General features: G+C 43.0%; 2 protein-coding genes and 1 non-coding gene across 7 annotated transcripts in view; 1 reads left to right on the top strand and 2 right to left on the bottom strand.

The window, feature by feature from the left end:
• Positions 1-1,116: 1,116 nt before the first annotated feature.
• LOC109514140 (junction-mediating and -regulatory protein-like) lies at positions 1,117-16,417 on the top strand. The gene is made up of 10 exons (XM_019866968.1): positions 1,117-2,561; positions 4,999-5,172; positions 6,503-6,653; positions 8,514-8,683; positions 8,750-8,915; positions 10,177-10,346; positions 11,017-11,094; positions 11,168-11,260; positions 11,330-11,870; positions 12,011-16,417. Exons 1-10 carry the CDS (start codon positions 1,758-1,760, stop codon positions 12,319-12,321), a joined length of 2,658 nt encoding a protein of 885 aa, XP_019722527.1. The 5' UTR covers positions 1,117-1,757; the 3' UTR covers positions 12,322-16,417.
• Positions 5,887-5,958, bottom strand: trnaq-cug (transfer RNA glutamine (anticodon CUG)). Its single transcript has one exon. It is a non-coding gene; the product is annotated as a tRNA-Gln (tRNA).
• Positions 15,638-19,599, bottom strand: part of homer1b (homer scaffold protein 1b) — a 28,177-nt gene continuing 24,215 nt past the window's right edge. For 4 of the 5 annotated variants that reach the window (XM_019866977.1, XM_019866979.1, XM_019866978.1 and 1 more), the window contains one exon: positions 15,638-19,566. In XM_019866977.1, the coding sequence (XP_019722536.1) occupies positions 19,375-19,566 (192 nt within the window). In that variant the 3' untranslated portion in view covers positions 15,638-19,374. The remainder of the gene's footprint in view (positions 19,567-19,599) is intronic. The other variant, XM_019866976.1, reaches the window with a different exon arrangement.

Raw genomic sequence — 19,599 nt, 5'->3', positions numbered from 1 at the left:
CTTTTAAAAAAATCAACACGGATGGTCTCAACTTGCTTCTCAATTATTTTCTGTTACGCCCCATTAGGAAACAGACATTTCCCAACTCTCCCACATGATTAGAGATTAGAAATAGTATGATTTCAAGTCAAGTCAACTTTGTTGTCAAATGTGCTCTATGTGCATTTCCCAACTCTCCCACATGATTAGAGATTAGAAATAGTATGATTTCAAGTCAAGTCAACTTTGTTGTCAAATGTGCTCTATGTGCAACATACAGCACAGATGAAATTTCTTTCCTCTCAACCACAGGAGAGAGAGGAGCCACTGCTGGTACCTGCACCGCCATCAATTTGATGTGTCTATAAACAATATTTTCTTCTTAATGAAAAAGAAAACAAAAAAGAAATAACTATCAATCGACTTACAACAAAGAATAACTATTCGTGATGTTATTTTAGTCTCCCCGCTTTTCTTTTCATTCGTGTAAAATATTTTTCCATAGTGTTTCCTCCGGGTTCACTCATATCGCTTGTTTTATGCTGTAACAATACACAACAACAATACACTTTAGAGCTAATGCTCCCGATGCACCACTGCCCCCTACTATAGAGGATGTGCAATGACATTTTATAGCATCCATCCAACTATCCCTCCAACCATCAATTAACCGAACTGCTTTTATCCTCATTTTGGTGGCGGGTGTGCTTGAGCCTATCCCAGTATGGTTACTGGGTACTGTGTTGCATTGCACCGTCCAGACCCCCAGCCCCTCACTGAGAAGGATTGATTTAGTTTCGTTTAAAATAAGCTTCCCAGTATGGTTACTGGGTACTGTGTTGCATTGCAACGTCCAGACCCCCAGCTCCTCACTATCTGAGAAGAACTGATTTAGTTTCGTTTAAAATATGCGAATAAAATGCAGTTTGTTCATTTTGCAATTTCTTACAGTCGTATGAAACAATTAAAAACATTGAGTCAATTTCAATCCTAACAAATGCACATGATAAAAACATAATTAGCACGGTGGACACGAGCAATTTCTTACAGTCGTATGAAACAATTAAAAACACTGAGTCAATTTCAATCCAAACAAATGCACATGATAAAAACATAATTAACACGGTGGACAGTGTTGGCCAAATTATTTTTTTTAGAATGCGTCCAAAAACAATTGCCAATACAGTTCTTCTATATTGATAACGACAACCCCTCCACTGTGTGAACATTTCTTGATTATCTTGACGCACGTTCGTTCGACTGACCCCATTTCCCACGTTTCCTACCGTCCTTGAAGGCATCATCATTTCAGGTCTGTGGTTTGGTGGTCAGCTGATGCGTACTGTACTGTATAGGTAAACATGTCAACGTTATTGGCTCGAAGACAACGATAACCGCACAGACGACTACGGGACGAGAGATACTTTTTTTCTTTTTTTTTTTACCGGCGTCATTCCTTTGCTTTTTTAGGATGTATGGTGAGCACTTTTGCATCAATTTACGGTGGCTCAAGAACACTGCCTTTAATGCGGTCCGCGGTGATTAAACAGTGCGCACTTGCGTGAGATGCTTCCCTGCTATGCTAATGATGAAGCTAACGGACACCGACTGCCTGACATCCAAGTGGATGGAAATGACACCGTACTATTCCCAAAACAATCGCCAAAGCGACAGATAGTCGGACGACCCATTCAATTGTTGGTAAATGGTAATGACTCCGCCAGAGCCGCGGTGATGCCTTCATACGCATAGCGGTGTAGTTTCATCACTTTGCAGAGATGTCATTCACAATGGAGGATAATTTTGAGTCGGGCTGGGTTGCCGTTCGCCCAAATGCCTTCGAGGAGAAGGAGAAGCATAAATTTGTCTTCATCGTAGCCTGGAACGAAGTGGAAGGCAAATTTGCCATAACATGTCACAACAGGACGGTGCAAAGGAAAAGCTTCGGCGCCAGCAGCAGAGACCCTCCGTCGGAGGATGGAGACAAAACAAAATGGCCCGGAAGTCCCGCCGGGTACAAAGTGTCCAGGAGCCCCAGCTCAATAGCCAGGGATGCTGCAGTAAAAAGCCTTAAAAGCAAGCTCCCAGGTTCCAAACTAAGTCCTGTTAAAATTAAAACGGTGGTCAACTATGTGTCATCTCACGTCAAGTGTGATGCAGAGTCACAGCGAGAGGAGCAATTGCCCCCCGTGGACACACTGGACCTGGAGGATGCTTTAAGCAGAGAGGACTGCAGCTGGGCAGGCCTCTTTTCCTTCCAAGACCTACGGGCGATCCATCAGCAGCTGTGCTCGGTAAACTCCGCATTGGAGCCCTGCCTCCCCGTCTTCCCAGAAGAGCCAAGCGGGATGTGGACCGTGCTGTTTGGACCGGCTGAGGTCTCTGAGACTGAGATGGATGAGCTGTGTTCTAAGTTGCAGCTCTACCTTGGCCATGCGCTTGATATATGTGGCTGGAAGATCCTCTCTCAGGTTCTCTTCACGGAAAATGATGACCCAGATGAGTACTACGAGAGCCTGAGCGAGCTGAGGCAGTGTGGATACGAAGAGGCGCTTCTCCGTGAAAGTAAACACCTGCAAGAGGTGAGAGTGAGCTTCTTTTCACTCTTTCTCATGTTTCCATAGGTGCACATCTGGACGACTTTGACAGCCAGGCCAACCAAGAATTATTATTATTGTGTGCTGTCATATCAGTGTGAAGGAAATTGAACTGAAATAAGATAAGATAACCTTTATTCGTTCCACACTGGGGAAATATGCAGTCTACAGCAGCAAGATATGGAGTTATTTTTATGAATTAAGCGTTGGGCTCAGCAACAGTTGGAATTTTTTTTTTTCACTTCAAAGATGTAAATTACAACCGTATGTTAAAATCGGTATTGCGCAAACTCTTACAGGTCAAACTTAAAAATAAAAAATGAAAATATCTTAAAAAGATGCTTAAAAAAATACAGACATTTTTCATAATACCCATCAATATGTTTAAGGATGCCGGCCCGGTGATTAAATGGTTAGCGCGTCGACCTCACAGTGCAGAGTTACCAGGTTCAATTCCGGCTCCGGCCTCCCTGTGTGGAGTTTGCATGTTCTCCCTGGGCCTGCGTGGGTTTTCTCCGGGTACTCCGGTTTCCTCCCAACCCAGCCGCTGGGGAGCAGTGCCCTCCCCTGGGGGTGCACTGTTCCCCAGTGCCGGTCCCAAGCCCGGAGAAATGGGGAGGGTTGCGTCAGGAATGGCATCCGGCGTAAAACTTTTGCCAAGACGACCATGCGAGTTGGTAGGACGGTTTACAGGGGCGGATGGAAATTACTGACTCGCTGTGGCGACCCCTGACTAGGGACGTGCCGAAAGGAGAAGAAGTAGAAGAAGACTCCGGTTTCCTCCCACATTCCAAAAACATGCATGCCAGGTTAATGGAACACTCTAAATTGTCCCTAGGTGTGAGTGTGAGCGCGGACGGTTGTTCATCACTGTGTGCCCTACAATTGGCTGGCAAGCAGTTCAGGGTGTCCCCCGCCTACTGCCCGAAGACAGCTGGGATAAACTCCAAGCACACCCCGCGACGCTTGTGAGGAGAAGTGGATCAGAAAATTGATGGATGGATGAATATTTAGGGACAAATAAAGCTATCTCTGATTAAAGTTTGCTGTTGACCAGTGCAATGCAGAATCCATTTTTATTTCTATTGGGGGAAAAGGTGAAATAATTCTGAAATTATGTGGGAGCTGCAACCAAGTTTGGAAGACAGGTGTTGTTGACATTGCAATCATCGACTTTATTATGCAAAAATATAGTTTCACAATATGAGGCCATCACATCACGGTCCATCCTTTCATGATCTTTAAAAATGGCACTTAATTTTTAGATCTGTTATTCCTAAAGAAGCATTAGCTTACTGTATCTAAGGATTTTTTAACCCGACAATCATGGTTCAAGTCCCTGAATTGGTCACCAGTCATTTGCAGGCCATGAGTAGAAAAGCAACCATTCACTTTTAAATTCAATTTTGAATCTTTAACTAACCCAAGATGCATGGATGGATGGCTATTTTATGGCCTTTTTGTTTTTTTTTCATTGTGATGTACACATGAATCATATTTAAAAATTCTGGCATATGCAGGAAGTGGGTATCTGATCTACATTGATTGGTGGGCCTTTGCGGAGGTCTGTTCTCACTCTAGTTGCTTCCATAATGGGATTTGCTTGCTTCTATCTTCCCACAGTCTAACTCCCCACATCCATCCATTTTCTATACTGCTTATCCTCATTAGTGTCACTGGGGAGTTTCAGCCTATACCAGATGAAATAAGATAAACGTTCAGGTTCCTCCAGAGCCATATCCTGCTGTTTTAGAGCTCTCCCTATTCCAACACACTTGATTCAATTGATCATGATGCTTCAGAACATGAACTCAAGACTTTTGAACTGTGAAGCATATGTGCTAACCTCTACGCCACCATGCGACTTCAGCCACATCATACCACGTCAATTAAACATTGTTTGCACCTTTTGTGCAAACATACATTGTTAATATCTGCTTCCTGTAAAACATGCGGCAATGTAATTAGGCCACAAAAAGTCATACAATGCACGCACACACCCGCTGTCCCATCGATCCTCGATGAGAGTTGATTTATTTCAAGGCTTCATTTAGCCTGTTCAGCCTGGCAACAAAATGCGTGGCTATTGATCTTACTCCCAGCAGTAGATCACATTCAGCAGTGAGTGCTCTTTATTGTGCTGTCAGTATTTACAGTTACACAAAGGATCCTTCTTTTAGCCAGTGGAGCGTGCGTTTCTATTGATGGACGAATAATACAGTACAGTATTCTTTTTCACTATGGCTTTTGTATGCTTTAATGTTATGGTAGCTTGTGAATGGACTCTGACTTTCAGATTTAAAAGACCCACTATAAAATCGTGCCAAATGATCTGATATAGCTGAAATAAGAAGACCGGCTCTCATGTTTTGTCACATTTTTTAACACATTTTCTTTCGTGTGTGTATGTGTGTGTGTGTAGCTTCTGGATAAACATAGGAGCATGGACAGCATGGTTGACTTGTTGGAACTTTATGAGGAGGAGGACCAGGCCTATGGATGCTTGCTGGAGGCCTCCACGCAACTGTACCAGTACCTGCTGCAGCCATTCCGAGACATGAGGGAGCTAGCCATGCTGCGGAGACAACAGATCAAGGTAACAACCCGAGCCAGACAAGTGTTTCTACTTAATCAATGCCTTTCCAACGAGAGGTGTTTCACATCCAATCCAGCAACGCTTGTGCGGGTTGCAGTAGTGCCACTCAATTTTCATTCAAGTGCTTAAAGAAAAAAAAAAAAGCCATCCATCCATTATCTGAGCTACTTATCCTCACGAGGGGAGAACATGCAAACTCAGCACAGGAAGGCCTGGCCGGAATCGAACCCACGACTATTGCACTGTGAGGCCGATGTGCTAACCAGTCGAGCAACGTGTCGCCCGAAGAAAAAGCCATTTATTATGATTATTAACAACTGATACACCCACAATGTCAGCGGAAGTCTTCGCGATGAATGAATTGATTCAAAGGCCCCTACCGACTTTCAAAGCCCAAAAATTATTAAAATGAATACCTCTCTGACTTTGTCAATCAACTGAGCATATTTAGTTTTATCAAAGGAAACATTTTGCTTGAGCTCCTGGATGTCATTATATCATGCAGACGTACTTAATGATGTTTTTTAAAGAGTACTTCAATGTCGAATTTGGCCGTGAGTGCCATCACTGGCTCTCCAATTAGCTGCCGCCCGCCTCAGTGACACATAAATAAAGGTTTGTCTGCTGCTGTAGTATTACCCTGCACATTCCTTTCATTTCATTGACAAAGTCACTGTTTGAAAAACCTTGAAAACGACCAAAATTAAAATAGCAAGGTTCCACCGAGATTTGAACTCGGATCGCTGGATTCAGAGTCCAGAGTGCTAACCATTACACCATGGAACCATCTGTTCAGGCTTCGTGCTCTGCAGTATTTGTCACTGTGGAATGGAACACGAGCCGGCGCACACGTGCATGTGTTACTTTGTACTATTAATGTCTATCACCAAACCACTCAGAAATGTGCAAAACTAAAAGCACAAACACTGCTTTGTACTAAGTTTGTAATTTTTTCACGTACTTTGAGTGTCCAGAAGTGTTAGAATCGTAAACACAACTCACTGCAGTCAGCTTGAGCACGAGCAACGGGACAAAGGTAAACTGTCGACAAGGGCGTGGTGGCCATCAGGAATTGTGGGGGGGTTGCCGAATGGCCTATCTATTTCTGGGCCGGTCGAACAACCCTACCCTGTCCACTAATAGGTTGCGCTGAGATAAGTAGGATCAGCAAGGGATGTCAGACCATCTTTCTGTATTAACGATTTTTATTCCATGCAGTTAATCCGAAATGAATGTATTTATCTGCAATGGACTACTGCTTTCACCTAAGAAAATGTGGTTGTGAAAATGTGGAATGGATAAGGTATCAAGCTTAACTTTCTCTCACTAGATCTCCATGGAGAATGACTACCTGGGCCCAAGGCGCATTTATGCCCTCCAGCAGGAGGACTCGGATTGGCAGAGGAAAGCTCAAGAAGCCGTGCTTATTATCCAGGAATTCACTGTAAAATACTTTGAGACAACAGCTAAAGCACAGAAAGGTAATGTAGCACGACTGCTAAAGTCACTGTCAAGTCATTAAAGCAGTGGAACAATTCTGAGTAACATGTAAACACACTAAAGTTATCATAGTTAGTGGGGGGAAAAAATAAAACAGAAAAACAAATTTGTTCACAAAATAAAATGAAAACGTAATGTTTTGTTTTTTTTTAACCCTTTCAGGGACCGCGGTTACTACAGTGGACAGCTTATCACGTTATCAGGTTATAGCGAAACAACGAAAGCGTCCATTTTCGTCTTTGGTGATGAATTTAATCATTTGTGGTTGATTTTAAATGTATTTATTTCTGTATTAGCATGAAATAAGGAAAATAAGGAAGGTCTAACAATAGTCTGGGAGTTGTGGTCCCTTTTACGGTGTGTTGCTGGGAAGCAATGTTATCAAGTGTCAGGCAATAAAAAAACGCCACCAGATGACGTTATGAGCTTGCATGTCTTTTATAGCTCCCCTGCTTATCGATCTATCATCCATCCGATTTGACTGTTGCTCACAGACAAAAGCGAATGGCTTGCAGTGTTAGCATCGTAACTGAAATTCAAGCCACAAATGCGCATTCGAAGCTGGCAACCTGACAAACCAATGATGGAAAGTGGGAACCATCCTTGCTCTATTTAAGACCTTAGAGTTGTGATGCATTCAACTTTAGAAGCAATATTATGTACTACGCTTACTGTACTTCAAAGTCTGTGGACGGTTCATACAGGACCTGTATTTGATTTGTGGAAGAATGAATGTAAAATGTTTTGAAAATAATATTCCTGTTGAGTTTTTGCCACACATTTTTTAAAGAAATACAGGAAATGTAAAAATAAATAAATGCTGTTACACACTTTTGAACAAAACCGGTCTGATAACTAGTACAGTGATCCCTCGCTATTTCGCGGTTCGTTTATCGCGGCTTCAGTGCATCGTGGATTTTTTCAAACATATTCATTAAAAAAAAAAAAAATAAATAAATTCATATACATGGAGTACAGTACTGTATATGTTGCTCTATGTGACTCGCTGTTGTTTTGCTGAATTTCGCAGCTTCTCGCGGGCCGTTTGCGGACTTTAAAAAAATATTTTTTTTTATTTATTTTTATTTTTTGTTAATTGGTCGCTACTTCGCGGACTTTTGTTTATCGCGGGTGATTTTGGTCCCCATTAACCGCGATAAACGAGGGATTACTGTAAAAAAATAATACTCAAAGCGAAATAAAACTAACTCCATTGAACATCCCAAAACTATTATAACCTAGATACCACGCGTGCACGCGCACACAGGATGCAAGCGTTACACTTTGGTTGACCCCTTGCCTGGTTTCAACGACAAATGTGTTTTATTGAGGCAGTGCAGACAGCAGCTATGTTTTGAACTGAAAACAAGGGCACCCAATTGATCACAAAGCAGATTGTTCAGGGTTAGCGTCACAATGTCACCCTCCCCCTCGGATTGGGCGACATATGTCAGCATCTTTTGTGTGTGGGTGTGTGTGTGCGTGTGCGTGTGCGCGCGCGCGCGTGTCTTTATGATGGATGGGTGGATAAATAGAGAGATGGAAAAATTTTGACAAAAAGCAGAAGATGACCTACTTACCACCCTCAGATGCAAGATGATGAAAAGATACTGATGTTCCACCTTAGTGGAGCTCTGAATCCTCTGTGCATTTTAACCGCTTTCAACCACCAACTGAAATAACTTTCCAAAAATGAGCACTAGATGTCTCAAATCCCATCCTTAGCCCACTGTGCAGTACAGTATTTCCAATTAACACGATCTTGTTATTTGCTGGTATTGGCTGCTTGCAATCACTGTTCACTTGTTGGAGTTTGATCTTTTTTTTTTTTTTTTTTGCAGGTGTTTATGAGCGTATGAAGGTGGACCAGCGTAAGTTTGGTAAAGCTTCATGGACAGCAGCAGTGGAGCGCATGGAGAGAATCCGCTACTCTGTCGCCAAGGAAACCCTGCAGCTGCAAAGAGCCCGGGAAATCAGCTTGGAGCAGAGGAAACACACCCTTCGAGAGGAGGTATGCAAGGGTGCAAACATGTCCAGAATATTTCTCCATGCACGAATACAAGCGCTTCCCCCTCAGATGCAGAGCCTGTGTAGCGGTGAGGATGCGATGACCCTATTGGATCAGATGGAGTCACAGTACTATGAGCTACAGCTCCAACTTTATGATATCCAGGCTGAGATCCTACAGTGTGAGGAGCTGCTTCTCACTGCTCAGCTAGACAGCGTTCGAAGACAAATGACAGGTATGTCTTCATTCCAAAAGGTGCGGTTGCTTTTGGTGCAAAAGCTTGTTCTCGTCTACTGAGTGATTTTGCAAATCGGCCACATGAGAAACTGGAATGCTTGCCGACGGCTAAACTCAACTTTGTTTATATTAGTTTGAATGGATTTAGAAAAGGTGGATTGTCTTGTTTCAGTAAATTGCTACGGATGTAGATATGGTTATGTATTTTTAAAATACATCCATCCGGTTTCTGAACCCCTTATCCTTTATGAAAAAGCAAAAACAAAAAAAATAAATAAATAATTTTATTACCCTTTAAAACATAATAACATAAATGTTTTTGAAAGCTGTGCCGAGACAGGACTCCCAAATATGTACATAAGTGGGAAATAGCTTTGCGTACAGTGCTTTCAAACCAATTGGCATTTAAAAAAAATAGTTTTTACTTTTTTAATGTGATCAATTTCTTCTTTTAACTCTCTTGGTTTTCATATGTCAGATTTGTTTAATTTTTATGTACAGCACTTTGTGTACAGCTCTGGTGGTGCTCTATAAATAAAGTTGAGCTAAGTTGACACGATTCCCTCCACCGTGCAGGAAATCCGTGAAGGAACGTCACTAACATTAGGACCACTGTTGTCAATTTACTCGTCTCTTTTTTGGAAATATAATTGCTGAATGGGTTGGAAAAGTTGCTCAACATAACAAAAAATTGCTAAATTGGCAACCCTGCAGACACAATCTCTTGCTTGCTACCTGTTTTGAACTAGCATCCACACATGTGTGCACTTTAAAAACATTACTTTCAAAATTACTTTGACTTTATGGTCACTGTCAGGCCCTATCAGAGACTATAGCCAGACCGAATGTGGCCCCCGGACCATACTTTGCTTAGCCCTGCTCGAACGTATTATTTATAAAATATAAGGTTTTGAAATTCCATGATTTAGTTGGTTTTATAATATTCCAAACAATAAGCTATCTTACCGATGAATATTAGACAAAACTGAAAAAAAAGGCTAAGCCAGTACAGTGCAAAAGCACAAAATACCACAATTTAAATTTAGAATTAAAGCAGTGGAAATAAGTATAGGAGTGAAATTTTCTTGTAAAAGGGGGTCTAAAACTTAATACTTTATCTTCTCTTTGTTGTTTTGCGTTGCAATTTTGACTTTTCATGTCACCATTTATGACTGCTTTTTTTCTTTTATGTGATGAAATAAATCAAACCAATAAAAACAGAGTCAAAACAATACCCTACAATGTGTATGTGTTTGCAGAGCACCAGAATGAGGTGGTGTACTACGACACTTTTGAAAGCGCTGACGACATAACGGCGGAGGACACTGCCGAGATGGAAGAAGTGCACCGGCTTCAGGTCAGCGTGCGACAACTGGAAGCGAGAAGGGGACGCATCACCGCCAAGCGTTCCTATCTGAAGAGCAAGAGGGTGTGTACGCCTGCGCTACGCGCATACTAAGTGCATCCTGTAGCCTTTCCTGTTTTAACCCTTTCATGCACCAATGATGTTAACCTGTAACCTGACAACACGATAAGCTGTCCACTGCAGTGGCCGCTGTCCCCGAAAGGGTTAATAACATGGTTCTCATGATCCCTAAAACATTTTCAAACACATTGAAATCAAGAATTAAACAACAAGGTTGTAATTAGCATTTGACTGTCTTAAATCTTTTTTTTTTTTTTTTTTTTTTACCACGTTACGAAAGATTTTATGATTGTAAATGCCAGTAGTCTCGAATCTCAAAATTAAAAAAAAAAGAAAAAATTGACCAAATAAATCTGGTGGTAATATCACACAATCACGATTGCGGAACCAACAAAACAGTGATGTGTTTTTTAGTTGAGAGGCTTAATAGCAGATGCACATCAACTTTGGACAACATGGGACATTGGAAATGTGAAGTTAGTCTGAGATGTAATTTCAAACCAAAAAAGCCTCATGTCTAACCTGCCTTAAGATATAGGAACTCTGAATAAATGTTTAAGGAGGAAGATACATATCTCCGCCAGGTTAAAACGTTTATTTTTACCAAATTGACAAAAATCACAATGATTGACAGAGTTTTTTGAGAGATGTAAATAAACTTGTCCTTCTGCAGGAGATCTGCGTATCAAACCACTTTAAGAAACAGCAGATGCGTCAAAGCGCGCAGAAAGACTCTCATCAGATCTTACAGGTGGACATTTCTTGACCTTTTAACCGCCTGCTTAATTGAAACACATGACACTTATCTGTATATTTCTTCACAGCCGAAATACGATGAAGAGGAAGATGAGCGAAAGAGTAGCAGAGTGCGTCAAGAAAGACAGAGGACTCTCGATAGACTTCGCACCTTCAAGCAGGTACACTTGATGACCTGAGCCGGATTTCTCCTTCCTTTTCCCAGCTGATCTTCATGCCTGTGTGTCCAGCGCTACCCGGGTCAGGTGATTCTCAAGTCCACGCGTTTGCGTGCGGCCCACAGCAGAAGGAGAGAGCGCGGCAGGATTATGCAAACGGACTCCGATGGTGAAAGGGCGGAGCGTTCCGACCCCACCGGCGCACAAGATCCGGCCCGGCGGCCCCCGCGCCTCAGCGCCAGCGTGCAGACGGACCCCAGCTCCACGCTCACCACCCAGCCCGTCACAGGCCTGGCAGCGCAGTCGCTCCCTCTTTTGCCCGCGCCCAGTCCCGCAGACTCATTCTGCTCTCCTTGCTCCCTGTCGTCATTGCTGGCATCCCCGGCCTCACCTCCGCCTCCACCCCCTCCCCTGCCTCTCCTGCCAATACGAGAACAGGTTTCCCCCTCTGGGAGCCCGGGCAGACAGAAGGCTGAGGAGCAGAGTGTGTCGGAGGAGCGGCCTCGCTCCCCACTTGGCCCCTTCCATCCTCGCTTCTTTGACAGCAGCCAACTGGTGAGCGCCCGCAAAAAACTGAGGAAGACTCCAGGCTTTGAGGCCCACAGCAGACGAGGTACTGCGACCATATTTGGTGTTCAGCCGTTTGACCTCGTCAGTTGCAGTGGCGATATGTACATTTTGTACTTCAGTAGGGACTGATTCAGACCCATGACGAATCAAAGGATTTTTTGTTTTCTGTCTTCTTCTACGCAGGGAGCTCCCCCATGGATGAAGTGCTGGCCTCCCTGAAGAGAGGCAGTTTCCACCTGAAGAAGGTCGAGCAGCGGGCCGTCCCTCCCGCTGCCCAGAGTGACGACGACTCCAACAGCATCTTAGCTCAGATCCGCAAGGGTGTCAAACTGAGACAAGTCCCCCCTCAAGAAAGGAAAGGCCAGGAGGAGACCGCTGCCTCCAGAGACCCTCTGACCAGGAGCATCTATGAAGCGCTACGAAGAATAAAGGAGGCATCACCGGAGTCGGACTCTGATGAGGATGGCCCGGGTGGGCCCGACTGGGAAAGCTAGTGTTTGACACTCAAAACGCAACTAATAGCACTACACAGTCACAAATAGGAGTGGATTTCTGTCCCTCAAGGTACATTCTTACACTGCTGTACCCTATTGGGATCGGATTGGACTCTGTACCCGATAGCACTCCACACTTATGGCGCTTTTCCATTAGCTCGGTTCCACACCGAGACGGCTTGGCTTTGGCCCAGAAGTGGTAGCTTTTCCATTCGACGTTTTTGTGGTGTAGCGGTGACAATGGAAGCGCTTTTCAGAACCATCTAAAAGGGGGTTCTAAAGAGCCTGCTGTCTGGAACTGTGTGGGGTCGTGTCGTCACTGTCATCTGATTGGCCGACGACAGTATCTCAAACGAACATCATAGCGTTTTATAATAACGCTGAGCCTTATTTAGAATTTCATATGTACTAATGGATTATTTTTTTCACGATTAATGGTTAACATGCACTGCTCAGCAGTTCCCATTCATTTGAATGAGAGTTCTCCAGAAACAGTGAGCAGCCTCGCCGCTCTCTGAGCACAATCGGCCTCGGAACTAGCGGCTTTAGGTGGCCGTTGGAGGGCTTCGGACACGATGACGATGACAAGCTGTTGACTTGGCGAGGCAGCCAAATGAGTGAATTTGAGCTCTACATTCCGAATGAATGAGTGTTGGCGGCGAGTTTTGTGTGTCACTCGCGAAATCAGTATCATACTATTTCATCCATGGTACATATGAAATTGTAAATATGGTTCAATGTTGATCTAAAACTGTGTGTACTGGGTTATTGTATTTTTATCTTGACGGCGGCCCGACGGTGCCTCGTTGACCTAAACCCGAAAATTGATTTCTTCTGTGCATTTGATGGGCTTGACTTTGCTGCATGGCCACATGACGCAACTGCAATTCACATTTTTAATTGCCACTAAAGACAATGGCTGAGACTTGCCACTTGTGAAATGTTTTGGCAGAACCTTTCTAATGGAAAAGCGGCAATAATGACAACACAAATGTGAGGATGCGTCGTACGAAGAATCACCAAATATAGATCACCCTGTTCATTTTTTCTTATAATTTTCCACGCTGCTTACGATTATTGTATATCATTCTTCCACACTGTAATTATGCTATATTTATTTGTAGTTATTCAGTCGTGTCGTTTGTAACCACACAGCCACGTTTTATGAACCGACTGCACTGACCCTTAATATGAAATGTAAACCTCAGGCAGAATGCTTGCCATTATCACAAAAATGCTCATGGACACGATTTGTAAATTGGGGTCATATGGATTATAAGAATACAAATCCCTCGGAGGTTTAAAATAAGATCACATGACCAACCATGAAGCAATACCATTGTCACATCTTCAAAATGCTCTGCCCTACCTGCATACGATGAGCGGGTGCTGCACGTGGGTGTCACGTGTTCGTGATGTTGTGCAGGCACGACAGTAGAGGCGCGCCACTTGTCGAATGTGACATTGCACATAAGCAGTAAATCCTTTAGCATGTCACACTGGAGTCATCCCCCTCCCCCTCCTGTCGTCTTCTGTTTTCATCACCCCCATGTTCCTCATCCAGCGAGGATGACCATCTGCTCAACTGCAGCATTCAACATGATAGAGATATGGCACGGCAGCTCATGGGTTAAGTGCCACACAGAAGGAGCAAAACGTGTTTTTGTGAAGAATTTGCGAAGAACAGTAGGAGATTCCCGAGCTTTGTATAGAATGTGGGAGGCTTTCCATCACTCACTGGTGGCTGGTGATCAACTTATCCCCTCGCTTCTTTCTCCACACAGGCTCACACTTGAGTAGGCAGTCACGCTCAGTTGGAAGTCAGTTACTCACACGCTACCCACACGCTAAGTTGTCATCCAATGTGTGCAGAAATATTAGTGGCTACTTTATGTAACTATTTGACTTAGAAGTGGCAGCTCCATCGTGTTTTGTACAAAGACTGCAACTACATGAAATGGGCAAAAGTGTTGGGACACGTTTCTGTGCGCACCTACAGCATCACAAAAATACAACTGTAACAAGCTGGGAAATGTTTGCCCACTAACATGTGAGGTCAGTAGTAGAGTCACACATCGCTCATCCGAGGCCTTCATGTCATGCTGCAACGGAAAAGGACCCTCCCCAAACTGTTCCCACACAGTCAGAAGCCTAGAATGATGTTAAATATCATCAGTTGGGAAACTGAAGCCATAAGCGTCATCCATCCAGCCAGTTATTCACTTTCTATATCGTTTTGCCTCATTGGGGGTGCGGGTGAGCTGGAATCTATTCCAGCTGACATGGAGCGCCCCACTGGACTGGTTGCCAGTCAATCGCAAGGACACATATTGAAAAAAAAAAAACAATTCACACTCATGTGCTGACCATGAGGATACCACGCTGGCCACCATAAGCTTTCTCAGTACTGTATGCATATGACTGGCTTAGAGCAAGATGGCATGGACAGATCAATTGTCAAGGGATAGGGTAGTTCCAATCAGAGGTGATCAGGGCTCACCTAGTTACAGTGCTTCTTTTCATCACTTTAATATGCTGACTTAATTTACGCGGACAGTGAGTTAAGTCCATTTCAAAGCCCCAATTATGGAACATTTCGTCATGACGTATTGCTAAAAATGTGTATGCACTCTCTTGCTTATTGCCCATGCGAGGATCCTGAAGTACTTTTCTCATTATAAAGCTGTTTGAAATCCAAAAACTTGAGGCGTTCAGAATGGCAGAGAGCGGCTTTTCTGTGCATGAGATCAAACTGCTTATTAAATCTTAACCCTGATGTACAAGCATATTCCATAACTTCATCTCACAATAAAATTGACCAGGATCACCAATTGTACTTGTCAATGAACAGAAACATTCTGTGCAGTTTGGCTTATAAAGCACTTTTTCCCTTACGTTTTATCAACAAGCTTTTTAATGTAACGTCACTAATGTATTTGCTTTGCATGTCATTGCCGACTTCGTCCTTTCTCTTCCTCAGCCTTTTCAGCCAAACGTGAACGTCTTCTACGTCGACTCGTGCGGCCTGACTATTTGTCCCCCATTTGAGATTTGTTCTACCAGTACAAAGAAAGGCACTCAAACATGTATAATCATCTCACACAGCAACATTTAAATGCTTCGACATATTTCCCCAAATGCTTTTTTTTTCTGCTGTTCAACTTACAAATCATTTTGTTTGTTTGATGGTTTGTTTTTACAACCTTTCTCCTACATTTAAATAAAACCTTGCGATGCAAAATACATTCTTCGGTTTGATTGATGTGTTTTGGAATACAAATCGTTCCATGTTAGTCCACACAGGTCCGTTCTTCAGTTTGTTCCAAATGTTCTTCATTTTCTTTAAATCCTGCAGGGGGTCTGACCAGTGTACAAACATCATTATCCTGAGGTACGTCTTTAATATCATGAGTTCAAAATTACTTTAAATAGTCAAAAATATTGCCAGTCTTCTCATACCTCTAAATACAATAATGTCACCTACATTAAATACCATACATTACAAAACAAGAAAACGAAAAAAGCTTCTTATATCCACTACTGTACAAAGGCATTCGTCAGCAATTTAAGCATGTTATATTTCGGTGTTCTACTTCAAAAGTCAACATTTTGGATAACGTTCCATACATGGGCCTTATTCCAGTGTATTAACCTGTGCAACTAACTAGTTTAAATAGAGAATTATTGTGTGAAAGTTACATCACGTGGTTAAAAAGTGTGGTTACACAGTGGAAACAAAGTGTTCATTTCATGATGTGACTGTAGAAGTTGCAGCATCTTGTGTGAGGTTTTTTTTTAAAAAAATTTGGGAGACCTTGAAAGTCAAAAGGCAAAGATTTCCAGAAGAAGCTGCGGATTTATCATCATAATCAACCCGGTATAGGTATATATGAGTATTGCACTGTTAAGCTCTTTCAGTTTCGATATAGACAAGAGGTTGTCATCGTTTGCTTACAAAGTCAACTCTACAGTAACACTTTTCCATGGGTTAATACACAACAATAAGTCACTGCAGGGTCTTCAATTCATTTACACGAGTACAAAGTTGTCGTATATGGGTCTCTAATTTTATCACTACTATATCCAGTGTAAAAAAGAAATAAAATCAAAGGGGGTGTGGGGGAAAGTTCTGTGTTCACCCACAGGAGTGAAAAGCTGTGGCCAATTTCACCGAGGGTGGAAAGTCACTTCACACAACAAGTGGATTGAACACTCGAGAAGCCCTTCGAGATGCAACGATTTTGACCAGCGGGGCTGCCACACAGATTAGCGGTCAACAGCAGTTTCACTTCCTGTTGGTTGGGGTGTGGATCAGCTGCAATTGTGTGTGTGCAGTCCATTTGAAGAAAAAGTACCTGATAGAATGACATAGAAGTGTTGTACGGAGCGGAGCCTGTCTGGTATTGCTCAGCGTGTGTGTGTGTGTGTGTGTGGTGGGGGGTCCTCAAAACACGCTCTCTCACGGCACAAATAAACACATTGTATGTACAAAGATTCGGTATGTCCGCTGGCGTGTGCTCGGAAGGCACACTTTTCAACTGAAATGTCAAAAGCTCCACACACACACACACACACACACACACACACACACACACACACACACACACACACACACACACACACACACACACACACACGCACGCCACACTGAGTTTGGCAGGAAGACAGCTCAGTTGCCTGCGATGGTGGAAGCAGTCTGGATGCGAGTCACTCGCGAGGCCCATCCGAGCTTTCCGAAATTTACCGTGTGGCACAATAACAGCGATGGAAGGTTTACATCTTCGATCAAGTGGTGGTGATTGTAACATGGAGGGCAAGTGGGGAGCAATGCCTCACCAGATACAGCAGATGGCACTGTGGTGAAAAAAAAAATCTTTTAAGACACAGAGTAATGATTCTAGAATGTCATTTATGTACACAGGGGTACCTTGATTTACGAGTTAAACAAATCCAACGTTGAAGTCAAGGTACCTCTTTGTACTATAAATAAAAATATAGCTTCAATCCTAACTTCTTAAATTGTGTGTCGCTGCCGATTCTGCAGGTCCTTTTCTGCTGTGTGGTGCCTCAGAGGCCTCCTTCCCCAAGGTGCCACAGTACATGATTGTTTTTTCATGAATTCTTCTTGGCAACGAGTCGTTACACAACCCCAGAATCCCAGCTATCCCCTTCATACATGGTCATTGCTGTGCTTAATAACATGATAAAATATAATTTTAGCCTTGTTATAATTTTGATTTGGTTGTTCTGTATGTTGAATCACAAAGGGTTGTCTGTGTTATTTTTCTTCTCCATTGTCAAAAGAGGAATTGGAAGTAAAAGTACTGAACATCACACAATAGCACAGCAGTGTATGTAATTGACGCCCCTTCAAAAGGTTTAAAATTACTTATGAATGCCACAAGCTGGCAAAAAAAGCACTGCACAAAGCCCCTCAACTCACTTCAACATAGTTATTTGACACAAGATGGTGCCAAAGCAATACTTATAATATATATTAGACGGGGTTATGGCCTGTGCAAAAAAAACCCAAAAAACACAAGGAATAAGTGCCTTTGTCAGTGAACAATGGAGGAGCGATTTAAAAAAAATCTCCAAATAGATGAAAACCGTGAGTAGATATTCAAATAAGCAGGGGAACACTGTACCATCTTTTTCAAGGGTGTCTGCGATCAGACAAAGACGAAAATGGTTATAGAGATGAACTAAACAGATTTTACTATTAACTGACAACTACCGAAGCTAAAATGTTAACTAAAACATTGTGTGTGTTGTATTCAAACATTTTTAAGGATTAATTTTGCATTATATTTTCATGGAGAAAATTTAATGGACCCTTCTGATGGCCGAGACGTTTTTGTGGTACAGGGTCCATCTACTGTAAAAGGTCAAGGCCCCACCGATTTTTTTGTTTGTTTGTTTTTCATATGAAAGACCACTGCTAGCCAAGTATGATCAAGAACTGTAGGTGGCGCATCAACTTATCGTAATGCAGTTTGGCGACAGGCCGATAGCTCTGTGCGTCCAGACTTGGGAGCATCCGTGATGTTGCTTTGCGTTTTTGTAGAAAGTTGTCCTTTCATTCTCTGGTACTGTGATACTTGGTTGCTTCTCTGTACAGTCGAGTCACTTTGAATCTGCGTCGCGTGAGGACACCCTTTGAGGAAATCTGGCAGCTTTGGCAAAAAAAATTTTGAGCGTCTTAACAGCAATTGTTTCCTCATGACTTTCCGCGTTTGTCAGGGGCGAGCGAAAGATCGCGATGCGCTGCTGCAAGCTGTGATGTAGTGTAGTTCTTGCAGTCAAACAACAGATGGCGCTGAGGCACAAAGAGTGGGAGTGTGGGAGTGTGCACGTGGGCGTGTGAGAGTGGCTTGGAGTTTGCTTCACAAAAACAATTCAATGAGATATCGTTGAAAACCCGCGTATTGTTTGTTCTTTCCATTATCAATTGGCAATCGAAAAATATTCAATTAAAACGTGGCTGATACTTTTGTTATTACTTTTTCCACAATCACACACACACACTCGCACACACACACCAAAGAGATTTTTCAGCAATCAATTTGAGTTTGATTAATTGGTTGTGTTTGGTTGGTGTCTCATTTGGTAATTGGCAGAAGTGGGCATTCCGTCAGTCAGTCAGTCACTGATTGACTCCCGTCTTGCTTTCAATTTTAATCTCTACACAAAAAAATAGAACGTAGCACAAGACTCAACTCGAAAAATTGCTTATGTATCTAATTTGAATGATCGGAAGTGGTCACGTCAATATTTCTCATACTGACCAGTAGATGGTGACAGAGTGGACCTGTCTATGACTAATTACAGTTATCCCAAATAAATATACGGTCAGTGTTTTGATTTGTCCAATTGAAAATGGAAAGAAGGAATGATACACAGTTTCAATGACTCTCTTTATCCGATCTGTGAGGGGCAGGACCGCATTCAGCTGTTCGGGGGCTCTAAAGCTTCATCGTGGTCACGGTCATGAGGAAGGTCTTGTGAATGGTTGTATGGCTCTGTAATGGAGACGTGTGGCAGCTCCTTTTCTTAGCTGGCTTCCTCTATGAGTCGGGCCAGGGTGTCTCTGAGCTCGGTCAGCTCAAAGATCTTGCCGTCCAGCAACTCCAGCATCGTTCGCAGGCTCTTCCTGAAATTCTCCTGCTCCTCTTGAGTCTCTTCCAGCCGCTGCTCGGCCCCGGCCAGTTGCTGCTCCAGCACCCGACTGCGGAGTTCCGTCTCCTTTTGAGGCAAAAGCAAATGGCACATTTGGGA

Source organism: Hippocampus comes, unplaced genomic scaffold (assembly GCF_001891065.2).
Source record: "Hippocampus comes isolate QL1 unplaced genomic scaffold, H_comes_QL1_v1.1 scaffold322, whole genome shotgun sequence".
NCBI lineage: Eukaryota > Metazoa > Chordata > Actinopteri > Syngnathiformes > Syngnathidae > Hippocampus > Hippocampus comes.
The sequence above is the reverse complement of the archived record's forward strand: the minus strand, read 5'-3'. Positions and strand labels throughout refer to the sequence as shown.

Bases quoted from the DNA above. Each gene is read 5' to 3' on its own strand.
- LOC109514140 (XM_019866968.1), top strand. From the start codon at position 1,758: ATGTCATTCACAATGGAGGATAATTTTGAGTCGGGCTGGGTTGCCGTT. The intron at 2,562-4,998 runs GTGAGAGTGAGC...GTGTGTGTGTAG, and splicing joins AAAGTAAACACCTGCAAGAG to CTTCTGGATAAACATAGGAG. The intron at 8,684-8,749 runs GTATGCAAGGGT...CTTCCCCCTCAG, and splicing joins AACACACCCTTCGAGAGGAG to ATGCAGAGCCTGTGTAGCGG.